The 14021-nt window shown below is 36.5% G+C and overlaps 1 protein-coding gene across 1 annotated transcript in view; it reads left to right on the forward strand.

The window, feature by feature from the left end:
- Positions 1 to 14021, forward strand: part of ALG13 (ALG13 UDP-N-acetylglucosaminyltransferase subunit) — a 74734-nt gene that overhangs the window by 18749 nt on the left and 41964 nt on the right. The window contains 11 exon segments of the mRNA XM_082864773.1: positions 767 to 781; positions 783 to 904; positions 907 to 986; positions 989 to 1138; positions 1697 to 1780; positions 3804 to 3854; positions 4614 to 4660; positions 6077 to 6149; positions 11236 to 11317; positions 11518 to 11680; positions 13810 to 13885. Coding sequence (XP_082720899.1) covers positions 767 to 781; positions 783 to 904; positions 907 to 986; positions 989 to 1138; positions 1697 to 1780; positions 3804 to 3854; positions 4614 to 4660; positions 6077 to 6149; positions 11236 to 11317; positions 11518 to 11680; positions 13810 to 13885 — 943 coding nt within the window.

Genomic DNA, 14021 nt, shown 5'->3' on the forward strand with positions numbered 1-14021 from the left:
TAGCAAGTTTGTGGGTAAGATATTTCTTCCATTAAGCTTCATTTTAAATTTTCATTGTTTGCATTTTCAGAGAAAGACACTTTTTGCAATTTCTCTTTCTGTAAATGTTGTACGGTAGTTTGGAGACATTAGTCAAGAATTGTATTAGTGTTTTCTAGCATAACTAATGGATTTAATTTCTGTGGTCCCAGCAGAGGGTTATTATTATTTAGGAGAAATAAATGAGATTACTTAAACATCATACCTGAAATATCCAGATAACTTGCTTTGGCCCTTTACTTTGCTTGAACTGTGACCTCTGCCCTTTTAGATCAAGGGAGTCCCCCTCTCCCTCCCATTTTCTTTGTTTCTTAAGATAGTCTTAACACAAACGCTTACTCAGTTAATTATGTTCCAATTTTTTTTCCTCTCATCTACATGAAACTATGATGGGAGCAGAGAACTTGGGCAGAGACTGGTTGAAAATTCGGGCAGAGATCTTAAAGCAATGTACTGTGGGTTGGGCTGCATCATACACACCTGAGCCTTATTGCAGTCCCTTTGCAACCTCGTGCAGCAGTTGCCTTGAGTTAAGCTGCAGACTCGGCTTCCTTTTGGTCCCGAAGCTCAGCTGCTTGTGCATACTTCTCTCAACCTTGGGCTGGTTGGGTTAATCCCACCCTTCCCCAACAAGGTAACTCTGCAAGTTCCTTCTCGCTCCCACATCTCCTTCTCAAGTCAAGTTCTCTATTCCTAGGAGCATCGGCTCTTCCTCTTCTTTTCACAGGGTCCCGACTTATCCTGGGCCAGCCCTTTGCTTCTCCTGCTCCTGAGAAGTGCCAAGATTGTGCAGCGCTGACTCCAACTGCCTTCTCGTGCCTAGACTTTGGGCTGCTTTCTGGATACCTGCATAAGCAAGCCCTGTTACTGCTACCCATTCCTACCTGCACCCTGCTTTTTCCTTCTTGCCACACCTGTGTTACTTTCTCCCCCTCCCCAACTCCACCCCCTGTGCACAATGCATAAAGGATGGAAAAAGTACTGCGGCCAGAAGTCTCTGAATGAGGCATCAATGGATGAATACTTAGGCAGCTTAGGGCTGTTTCGAAAGCTGACTGCCAAGGATGCCTCTTGCCTCTTTCGGGCTATTTCGGAGCAGGTAAAAGGAAAACAAATACATCTTCTTTATGCTGAGTTTTTGGAGTTTGAGATTTGGCACAGTTCTGTAGCTAGAAGACCTGTAGCCCACCCAAACAGAACAACAGAAATTCCCTTTTCCCTATTTAAAACATCAGGGTCTCTCTACTTATTAGCTTGGTGCATGCCTTTGCTGATTAGTTCAAATATATTGCTGTGCCTTTGCTATCTTCTCTGTTTTCTAAATGCCACTTTGGAATGTAAGAGGTAAAGTAATGGGGTTAAAGAAAACTTTGAAATGTATCTTGATCCTTTATAAGCAGCACCTTCTTCCTCTAAATTTTATGCCTAAGGAAAAATTTATAGTAGTAGAAAGGGGGGGGGCATGACAGAATCATACCTCTTCTGTATCGCTAAAGATGACAAAAACAGATTTTAGTAAGATCAGGACTTAATTTCCCAGTTTCCTACATATGTTCTGAATAAGGGGAGGACTTGAGTGTCCAGTTCATAGTTTTGTCTTAGAAGCTTCTGTTTCAAATAACTGCTGACAGTGAGCTGGTCTTTCTCTTCTTTTTAGTTGTTTTGCAGCCAGGTCCATCACTTGGAAATCAGGAAGGCTTGTGTCTCATATATGAGAGAAAATCAACAAACGTTTGAGTCTGTAAGTAGAATACATACCCAAGGGAGAGTTGCTCATAGAATATGTAGCAGGTAGGAAATGAATTTTGAGTGCCTACGCATGAATATTATATCCCGCAATCTCCTCTCAATAGCAAATATTTAATTTTCAGTTGGCTTCCTTCCTCCTAGCTAGTAGCATGCTTCTGGATCTTCTCCCAGAATTAGATTGTTTTGTACTTTAATTAAAAATTAAGAAAGTTAATCTTTATCCTTCCCACTATTTATTCACCCCCACACCCAAAAAGTCACATTGTGACTGTTATCCATATCACAGTTCTCTTAAACAAGTAATCAGTTCACGAGGGGTTTGGCTATGTTAATATTTTTAAATGTGTATTTTTAAATTTGTATAAATGGGAACCCCTTGTGTTCTTTCTTAATTCTATGCACAGTGATTGTCAGCCAGTCAACTTGAAGAATCTTGTAAAACTTAACTCTAAGGAAACAACTTATTCCTGAACATGTCTTTTTCATGTGACAAACTGGTAATTGGAGCTCTGCCACTAATGATTAACTTTAAAACAACTTTTAGAAGGCATCTTCGTATACGTTGAAGTATTTGAATTCTTGTTAACAAAATAAGGTTTTATCAAGGTCTGATTTGAAGTGCGCCCTTTCCTGTGGCTGTTGTTTTTTTTGTTGTTTGTTTTTTTGTTGTTTTAAACATTCCTAGCCCTTCCAGTACTATTTGTTCTCCTGACTATATTATGGGTATTTGCCTGCTGTTCGAGGTTTACTCTTAATTTTCTCAACAGGTTTCTGTGAATTTTAAAACTATATGAAGCCTTCTTGATTTTAAAGCTTATTACCTTGAAGTTAATTAGTGGTCACCACACCTGGGGAAAGGATTATTTGTGAAATTACTTCAAATGCAAGACCATGGTGTAAAGCAGTGCATCTCAAGTATTTTTGTGCATACAAATCACCTGGGGATCTTGTTAAAAAAACAATTCTGATTCATTAGATCTGAGCTGGGGCCCCAGATTTCAGCAGTTAAATTCCTGAGTGATGCTTGCTGTTGTTCAAGGACCACATTTTGAGTAACAAAGATGTCTGTAAAATTTTAAAACCACATGGATGAATCTCAGATTAATTATGCAGAGTGAAAGAAGCCAGACCTCCCCAAAAAAGTACATACTGTATGATTTCCTTTATATAAAACTCTAGAAAATACAAGTCAATCTGTAGTGACAGAAAGCAGATCAGTGGTTGCTTGGGGGTTAGTGAAGTTATAGAGGGGCACAAGGAAACTTACGGGGGTGATGGATATATTCACTATCACGATTGTCATGATGGTTTCATGGGTGCATACGTAAGTCAACTTATTTGTGCCATTTAAATATGTGTGCTTATTGTATGTCAGTTATGCCTCAAAACTGTTTAAAAAGGAAACTGAGAAAAATTAACATAGTTTTTTAAGTCTAGTGATATACATGCATGGAACTAAATGTATATTTCCTGAGTTTAATTTTTATTGAGGTATATTTTACATATCATAAAATTCACCATTTTAAGTTTAGTGTTTTAAGTTTTGGCAATAATATAGTCAAGCAACTGCTACTGCAGTCAAGATACAAAATATTTCCATCACCCAAAAAGTTCCCTTGTTGCCTGTGCTTTGTTTGAAACTAGTGAAATTCCTTTTAAAGTTCCTCAGTTTAACTTTGTAAATGCATGTCTGCTGTCAAATTTGAAATCCTTATAATTATTGTGCTTGCTTGATTTATGAAAATTGTCGTTACTTAAGTTGGCATTTCAAAAGAAACTCCAAAGGCATACTGTTTGATGAAATGCACTGGTATGTGGATAAGCCAGGAGCAGTTCCTGAGATAGTCTTATAGTCCAGCTTTTCTCCACTAACTTTTGTGTATGTACAAATCTTCTTGAGGTGCTGTGCAAAGTAGTCATTTAATACCATAATTGTTCAGCTGAACAACAGCAATATAATCAGATTTCAGTAATGCTATGTATTTGGTTAAGTCAAGTTTGTTTTATTTTTGAAGTATGTGGAGGGATCTTTTGAGAAATACCTGGAACGGTTGGGAGATCCCAAGGTAAGATCAAATATGGGGGTTTAATCTTTTCAGAGTATTTGGAATAGTAGCCTAAGTATCATTCAGCTGTGTCACTTTAGCTAGGCCCAGTCTATTTTCTTAAGTAGCCAGCTGTGTTGAATCAAATAGTTCTTGCAAAAGTTTAGAGGCTGGGAATTGACCTGTTGTTTTGTGTTGAATATTGAAAATTGTGTGTTAACAATTTTATCATCTATAGACTAGTGAAAGAGTATACACTACTTGGGAACAGGACTAACCCAAGCCTTTTCACTTTAATGGGGGAGGGGGGTGGCAATGAATGTTACTAGGTCATTATTTTTTTTATTAAACAATTCTCCTGATTTGTAGTTATCCTTCTTTTATGTGGGAGTAAGATTCCTAAACATATTAAAAATAATTTTATGTGATTAAATTAATTCCATAGTTCTGGACTTAACACATTTACTAAATACCCTGCTAACTTCGTATTCTTACACTAATTACATTTTTATTGTGTCTTTTAAATCTCCCATGTTCCTGTCCTTGTTACTTAATAGCTAACTAAGAAGATCTTTAGGTCCAATTTTTTCTCAGAATAAGTTTATGTTAATAAGTAACTATCACAGTATCCCAAGCCTCAAAGCAAGTTATAGTGTGTTGTACAAATTCTTCACCTACAACAGTGCTAAGCATCTAAAAAAACAATTGTTGAACTTGCGAAAACTTTTACCTCCTAGATACAGAATGCTTTTAAAACCTTTATGCACTGTTTATGTTTAGGAAAGTGCTGGCCATCTGGAAATAAGAGCTCTTTCTCTAATTTATAAGTAAGTTGGATCTCTTTTTTTTTTTTTAAGAGAGAAAGCATGTGTGTGTGTGTGTGTGTGTGTGTGTGTGAGGTTTCTAATAAAGTCCCTTTAGGATTGGGAATATTTGAGATTTGATGTATTGATAGTCAAATGAAGTGGTCTAAGCAAAGTCAATGGCGTAATTTTGGGGTGGAGAACTTCTGCATTTGTGTCCGTTTGAATGGAAGAATAAAGGGCTTTAAGAACTGCTAGTACTATTCCTGTAGAAAATCGGAATACTTATCTTAGAATTTTTGTGTATTTAACTTTGTGCCTTTTGTGCATGTGTGCTCATTGGGGCAATATCACTTCCAAGAGGGTAGAAATTGTTTCCTGAGGACAACAAATATTAGATATTACATTGGTTTATGATCCTTCAAAGGGTCACAGTATGAAAACAGATATACAGTATATCTGTAGTATTAAAATTTTATAGGGAAATTAAGAAACGTATTTTTTTTAAAGGCTCTTTAGAGAGGCAGTAATGGTGGAAAAATTTGAAAAACACTACCCTACTGCTTTGGAAGTTCTGTTTTGGTCTTTAAAACTGCGAAAGTGGCATTTCTGAAAGCAGTAGGTTATATAATGTGGGTTAGAGGCTAGTGGGAATCTTGTTCATTTAAGGAGTTGGATCTGTGTAAGACTCCTTCACAGTTCTTAGGATGGTGAGATAGCATATACCTTGATAGAATCAGAACCCTCTTGTATGGGGACTTGTTCAAGTTACTGTTTTGCAGTCTGCTCATCCCTCACTAAATCCAGCAAGAAGTAGTACAGAAGAGGCATGGAGCAGGCAGCTAATCAGTTGTTGCTTTTAAATCAGGGACAACCTTTTGAATTGGCCTGCTTTTTGTTATTTTGTATGGCTCTTGGCTAAGAATGCTTTTTAAAAATTTTTAAATGGTTAAAAAGAATCAAAAGAATAATATTTCATGGCATATGAAAATTATATAAAATTCAGTTTCAGTGTCCATAAATAAAGCTTTCACGTACATTTGTTTATGCATTGCCTATGGCTGCTTTCAGGCTACAAAGTCGAAGTTGAGCAAATCATATGGCCTGCAAAAACCATGTTTGTTATCTGGTCTTTTACCAAGAAAAATTTGCCAACACCTGCTTTAAATAAATGGGAGCCTCCAAAACTTACATTCCTACAATTGGCAATTTATCTTCTTTATTCCTCTTTTCCTCAAATTAAGATACATTTTAAAAATGCATAGGACTTTAGGGACAGTTAGCTGTCTATGTTGAATTAATATTTATCCTCTTAAACATTTAGGTTATTTTAGATGAATAAGGTAGGCAGTTTAAAAGCACAAATCTTTGTTCTTATAACTATTTCTTGCATATACTGAATTGTCTCTTCTCATCCATCTTTGTTTTCTACCCATGTAGTCGAGATTTCATTCTTTATCGCTATCCTGGCAGGCCTCCAACTCATGTCACAGATAATGGCTATGAAGACAAGGTAAGAAGATAAGTGAATGTTTACTAAAATAAAAAATTGAATGATGCTGCCAGCTTATCATTAAGAAATCATCCTTTTAAACCTAATTAATGAAAAAATAAGCACAGTCTAAAAGCCAAGCTTTTCTACAACTAGCCTTTTCCTCTCCAGTTAGTCAGCCTAAGTATTGTTAGCTATCTTTCTGAACAAACCTGATCTTGTCACTCCTCTGTAATAGGAAAAAAAACACCCAAAACCCTAATTGACTCTCCATTGACTAGAAGATAAGGATCAAACTCTGAAGCTGGACATTCAGTAACCTAAAGGGTCCCAAACCTTCTTTCTAGCTTCATTGTACTTCAACCTTAGTACATCATGTGTCCAGAGAGTCCAACTTTCATGCTCTTTTCCTTTGTATCTCAAATGTTAATTCCTTTGAAACTTTACCACCTCCCCTGGAGTTATTTCCTCCCTTTTTGTTCCCCTAGCATCACCCAGGTAAGTATAGTGTTTATCACCTTGTATATGTTTTCATGTCTGTTTCTCTCATTAGTCTGAAAGTTTCTTAAGTGCAGGGACAATGTGCTACTACTGTCTAGTAAGGTGCTTGGAAAATAGTAGGAGGTTGTTTAGTTGGTTGAGAACTCTCAGCAGGTAAACAGATTGTTTTTTAGCCTACAGTTTTTCTTCCAAAAAGTTTTTAAGAAAAGCCTTCTATCCAGATGATTTGATTAGTGAATGTAGATTACACAGTATTTGAGTTTTGTCTTGTTTCATACCATGGAGCAAAATTCAGGCAGCATTTTGATGGTAAGATAAGACTAGATACTGGTAGAACTGTTAGAATATTACAGTAATCTAGACAGAAGGCCTGAACTAGGCAAGTGGCGTTAGGAATAGAAAAGACTGAATAGGATGCAAGAGATAACTTAGAACATAAGTATAAATTGGGGCATGTTAATTATTTTACTGATGGTACTGCCAATTTGTTCAGTAAACATTAAGCCCCTGTAGTGTACCAGGCAGTTTACTAGGTTTTGGGGATACCACAGTTAATACAGCAAAATCCTTGCCCTCTAAGGGCTCAAGAGGCTATGAAGACAGACATGTAAATAACTACAGTGAAGTGATATGTTTTATAATACAACTATATGCAAAGAGCATATAAGAAAAAGCCCTTCACTGTGCTTTAGGGAGTTTAGAAAGTTTCATGGTGGTTGTGACATTTAAGTGGAGTATTAAAAAAAATGAGTTTAACAAGTATAAAGGGCAGTCTCTTCAGAGGAAACACTATATACAAAGGCATAGAAGCAAGAGACCCTTTGAGGCCAAGTAGCTGGATGGGGGGAAGACAGTGCTGAAAAGATAGGCTAGAGGGATGTAGTAGGCTGTGCCAATAATTTGGCTTTTCATTGTACAGAATAGACAATTGAAGCTTTTTTCCAGTATTTTATTATGAAGGTTTTTCAAACATACAGAAAAGCGAAAAGAATTTTATATTGAGCATCCATAAGCCCACCACTTAGTCCACTGCTAATATTTAATATCCTGTTTTGTCACATATCTAACCACCCCTCTATCCATTCATCAATCCATCTTAAGTTTTGATGTCTTTCAAAGTAAATTCAGACATTAGTATAATTGTCCCTAAACACTCAATTCAGAGTTTTTAAGCAAAGGTGTGACATAATCAGACTTGTTTGAGGAAGAGGCGTGTTAGCTATTGTGTTTTGGCAACTGTACACAGCATTGTCTGAGATGAGATTTAGACAGTTAGATCTTTACCAGGAACCTTTAAACCTGCAGTTATTTTTTTTCTCCAACATTTTATTCTGAAAATTTTCATACAGAGAGAAATTATAAGATTTGTATAGTGAACATCCATATTCCTACCACCTAGTTCCTATAATTATACAGCTCTGTTTTCAAATGAGTCTTATACATTTTACAGAGATATTTTTGAGCTAATTAAGGGGAAAACATCACCCATTGGGAACCATAAGAATACAAAAATGTAAGACCGTTTTAGTGTGTGCAGCCATGAGAATATCATGTGTAAGTCTCATCCATACATATATATAGAGCTAACACTTAACAGCAGTTGGGTATTTGCATTGCACAGGATACTGTATATATGTCTGATTTGGGAATGTATAAAGCGAATGTTAGTTTGTATTGAAATTTAAGTATGGAAGAGCCAGGTGGCAGCAGGGTACTTTTGTTGTGTGACACCTTGCTTTGCCTAAAACTTAGTTGCTGTATCAGTTCAGGCTCCTAAGATTTATATTTGAATTGTTTGTATTTTCAAAAATGACTTTATTAAAAGCAGTGAACATTATTAATAAGCTTTGCATAAAATATATTTTAGAGCACATTTTTGAAGAAATAAATACCTAATGTTCACCCTAGTACCTTTCACCTTTTTAGCTGACTTAATTCTGCATTTTACATAGTTATCCAGTGTCAAAGTGAATGCTACTGGAAACTAGCCATTTTCACTCAGCCAATTTGTTCTATCTAGAAAGAATAGAAAAACACTATATTTAAAACAAAGTGAAACGTGTATCTGGAAATGTAGAGTGAAAAGTCAAGTTTCTGTTCATGCTTTTCAATCTCATGTGCTTCAAAGTAACAGCTATTAAGTTTGGGTGGGTATCCCAATTTCATTCTCTATGTATTTATTCATTTATTAGTTTTTATGTAGATGGGCTCATATTTAACATTCTGTCACTTGTTCTTTTCAGATATTTATCCCCATCAGTAATCTAGATCTGCCTCATTTTTAACTAGTTTACTGCCATTACATCCCACCTTCCCACCCCCAACAAACACACCACCCACAAGTATGTATGAGAAAATTATTATTTTATGTTGAGATACCACCAGGAACATAAAAGCCATCATGCTTAGTTTTGCCTCTTCCAATCAAAATAGAACTTCTTGCCACTTCAATAGAGAAATTGTATACTCATCTTTGTTTTCTTTCCTGCTTATTTAGTCATCAGTTCTGGTTAGCTGGGTTCCTTTAACTAATCCTTACTAACTGCCTCTGGTTATTAACCTTTCTTTGTTGGAGTTTCCAGTTCTTCTAGTCCAAAGTACAAAAGGCTTCTCAGCTCAAAATCTGCTCACTGTTCTTTTAGATTAATGAACTCCTCTTAAATGCAAATACCCCTTGGGGGTGGGTGAAACTTTGCAACTTAAACTTTATTGTGGGTTACTTTAGCTTGATACTCCCTCTCAGTACTTTGAAATGGATTATACTGATAGAGTTGTGATTGCAAAAAAAGACTAGGGAAGAATAATAGACCTGCGGTCAGAGAACTTGTTCATTGGGAGAAGTTAGCCCAGGGTAGTGTAGGAAAGTAGAAAAAAAGAGTGCTTACGATAATTTTCTGCCAAGGAAACTTGGTGGCACTATCCTCTCATAGATCACAGAGAATTGTCTTTAGTACCTCAGGTTGTTTGCAGAGATGGCTTCAAAATAAAATAGACTTAATCACTAGGGATTACATCCTTTACACAAGACAGAGGTTTTTGAAGAAAAATTCAAAAAGGTTTTGGACCTGTTATATAAACAGATTTCATCACATGGAGCCAGGGAGCATTTTTACTGAAATAATTTGGTTAGTAAGCCTCACCTCTGAATGTTGTTTGAAAAAACTAGATATTGAAGGAATCAGCTAAGAGATTAACTCATTTTATAGCCATCTCAGTGCCTCAGTTCTTTAAGGAAGGCTCCCATATAGCATATTGATATATTGCTATTCAATATAGTGGATAACATTTTGAATAAATTGAATGAAATTCCTCCCCCCATAGTCTAAATTTGGGATATTTGACCTGTTTTCTCCATTTTTAGAAGTTCAGCTGGGTCGTTTGACTTCTGTTAGGCTTCCTATTCTATTTGCTCAATTTGTAAAAGTTCCCATCTTTTGCAAATTCGTAAATCGGGACTTGTTTGGTATATTATCAGGAATGTGATTGAGGCTCACAGTGTTGCCTTAGCAGTGATTTTAATCTTGACATTTAAAAGTCACTGTCTTACCTCCCTTAGCATGATAATCTCTAGGTCCATTCATGTTGCTGCAAATGGCATTATTTCATTCTTTTTTATGGCTGAGTAATATTCCATTGTATATATTTACCACATCTTTTTGGAAGTCAACCACATACAAAGATGGTAAGAAGGTTAAAAGACAAAAGTAATAAAATATCTATATCCACAATAAGCATTAAGGGATACACAAAAAAGGTGTAAAATATGATGTCAAAAACAGTAATCATGAGGGAAGGAGAGTAAAAATACAGGGTTGATAAAATGCATTTGAAATTAAGAGATCAGCAGTTTAAAATAATCATGTGTAAATATATATATATATATAGAGAGAGATTGCTATATATAAATCTCATGCTAACCACAAACTAGAAATCTGTAATAGATACACACACATAATAGAGAAAAGAATCCAAATGTAACACTAAAGAAAGTTATCAACTCGTAAGAGAGCAGAAGAAGAAGAAAGGAACAAAAAAGAACTACAAAAACAACTCCAAACAATGAACAAAAATAAAAAAGGATGAAAAATTGTGTCAAGAACCTGGAGTAACTAAAACTCTAATATACTGCTAGTATGAGTATAAATTGCACAACCATTTTGGAAAATGTCTTTTTTAAAAAATTGAAGTGTGGTTAGTTTGCAGTGTTATGTTAATTGCAGGTGTGCAGCAGGGTAATTTAGTTGTACATATATATATATTTTTCAGATTCTTTTCGCTTATTAAAAAAATTAAAAAAAATAAAACTCACTGTCAAGAAAATCTGTTTGTGGCATACAGCTTTCATTTATCTGTACTTGGATTCTAAACTCACTTTTTCCCCAGCCTTACTGAGATTTGATTGACATGTATGCTAAGTGAAATAAGTCAAACAGAGAAAGACAAATACTGTATGATATCACATATGTAGAATCTGAAAGTCACTTTTTTTAAAAAGCAAATTCATTTAGTTTATCAATTTCTGATTAGCAACTTAATTTGAAGTATTTCATGGTTGTAAGATATCTAACATTCACTTAATTGTTCTATGTGTTTTTCTTTTCTTCAGATTCTACTCTGCTGTTCAAGTAATGGTCATTACGATTCAGTGTACTCAAAACAATTTCAGTCAAGTGCAGCTGTTTGTCAAGGCATGTGAAGGCTTTATAAATGTTTGGGTGTGCTTTCAGATGATTTGTTGCCGATCTTTAAATTGAGTGGCCCACCATAAATAGCTCTTTTAAAACTTTGTTGGTACCTATTGAATTCATATACTGGGTTATAGCTATTTTCACATTGTTATAAAAATTCTTATTTTGACAATTGGAGTTTTGGTCATTTTTTCCTTTAGCTGTATTGTATGAAATTCTCTATAAAGATGTGTTTGTTGTGGATGAAGAAGAGTTGAAGACTGCAGTTAAGTTGTTTCGAAGTGGTTCCAAGAAGAACAGGAACAGTGCTGTGACTAGCAGTGGGGATGTCCATATTAACTACAAGAGTTCAACTCAGGATAGGTAATAAAGGGAAAGGGGATGTCAACTACAAGATCATCATGTTTCTGTGTATCATTTGAAAGTGGAAGGGACCTGGCAAGCTTATGACTTAGTGTATTTATACACAGTCATCTCTTGACATTTGTGGAGGATTGGTGCCAGGACCCCTGCAAACACCAAAATGCTTGATGCTCAAGTCCCTTGTATAAAACAGTGTAGTATGTGCAGTTGGCCCTCTCCATATCCATGGGTTCTGCGTCCACAGATTCAACCAATTCCATCCGTGGCTGGTTGAATCTGTGGATGTGGAACCCGCTGAAATGAAGGGGCCAACTGTATATACACACACATGTATGTATGCTTGTATGTGCAGGGATATACGTTTTTTAATGGGGGAAGAGAAGTTTTACCAAAAGATATGTTGCATTGCGAAATGCTCAGGCTTTGGGGGTTTGGCCCAAGTCAGAATCAGTTTTAAATTTGTTTTTCTCCTATTAACCTGTCTTGTGTCAATTTTATTATTAGTCCAGCCACAAGAACTTAAGACGGGTAGGGGGGAAATTTCCCCCTCCTGACACATATCTCAAGTCTGACTCCAGAATCAGTTCTTTAATTGCTAGAAGAGACTTTGGAACTATAATCGCATGATTCTCAAACTTATATATGAATTACTTAGGGCGCTTGTTAGGCAGATTTTGGGGCCTCCCTTCAAAATTGGAGGTCAGAGTAGGGCCAGGGATCTACTTTTTAAACAAGTACACCCAAGTATTCTGATAGAGGTAGGCCATGGACCACACTTTGAGGGAAAAAAACCTGATTCTAAACCAGCACCATCATTTTGTAGATGGTAACTGAGGTTCAAAGTGGTTACTTGACACATACATCCAGCTAGTAGAAAAGAATCTCAGGCTAAAGGGGAGTTTTAGGAGCTTTTAGTGTCTGCCTTTGGTACTCACTAGGAGTATACATTGTGGCCTCTGAGGAAGCAGCTATTATTGAACAGATTTAGTCAAAAACTTTGAGATAATAAAGTAGGTGTTGTCTTATATTTCTCCCTGATTCTTCTGTCTGGAAATTCAGATAGGCTTGGTGCTAGTCAGATATAACCTTGTCTTTTTGTTGTCTTGCAGTTCTATTTCTTGAATGTTTAATGCTTTTTTTTTTTTTTGATAAAGAGGGTTTTTTAAAACTTACAATCGGCCCTCCCGATCCACATGCAGAACCTGGGGTGGTGGAAGGCTGACCGTGAGGGACTTGAGAAACTTGAGGATTTTGATATCTACCAGGGGTCCTGGACCCAATCCCTCATGGATACCGGGGGATGACTGTATTAAGGAATGCGGGGGGGGGGGTGGTGGCAACCATATATATCAGGGTAGAAGTTGCTTCATTCTGCACTGATTATTTGTATTAAGAACTTGAGGCTTACAGAAACTAAAGTAGTAGGAAGGCAGGGTGTATTAGTTATCTGTTGCTGCGTAACAGTATTTCCACAAACTTGGCAGCTTAAAACAACATTCTTATCTCAGAATTTATGTGGGTTAGGAATCTGGGCACAGCTTATCTGGGTCTTCTGCTTAGGATCTCACAAGAATGTAATGAGAGTTTTAGCCAAGATTGAGTTCTCATCTGGAGCTTTGGGGAAGGATCCACATGGTTCTTGGTAGTATTTGATTCCTTGCAGCTGTAGGACTGAGAACTTCAGCTTTTTGCTGGCTGTCAGCCAGAATAACCCTCAGCTCCTTGCCACATGGGGTTGGTGAACATGTCTGCTTGCTTCCTTATAGTCAGCAAGAGAGAGAGATCAGCAAGACAGGCACTACATTCTTATATAGTGTAATGATATACATCCTGTCTATTGGTTAGACGCAAACTTGGAGGGAAATCATACAAGAGTGTGAACACCAGGAGGTGGGGATCATAGTGACCATCTTAAGATTGTGTCCCCACAGGAGGTATGAAATATATAGGAGGTATTTGTAGCACGTACTTAAAAAAAAGAAGCATAAATGTAAATGCTGGGATGAAAATGTATTTGCCTCATTTTTAGAACTGAGCTACTTTACCACTAGATGGTGGTATAGTCATTAGACTTACGACTTAGCTCCTGCGTTTATATAAAGCTCTTTGTTCTAAATCTTTTCAATTAGGACTGAAGAGTGGGGTGCCTGCTGCAATGTTGAAAATATACCAGAGGGGTACAATCAAGGAACAGAAGAAGCAAAGGTTTGAGATCTTCTAGGGCAAAGAATTTTCATAATCTTGGCTTGCAGTATCATAACTTAAACTAGTTAATGTCAGATGGTCCATTTTAGTTATATGGGGTGGGGGAAGAGCTGATGTTTTCCTTCGTGTAAGTCTT

Source organism: Leucopleurus acutus, assembly GCF_964270905.1.
Source record: "Leucopleurus acutus genome assembly, chromosome: X".
In the NCBI taxonomy this organism is placed as follows: Eukaryota; Metazoa; Chordata; class Mammalia; order Artiodactyla; family Delphinidae; genus Leucopleurus; species Leucopleurus acutus.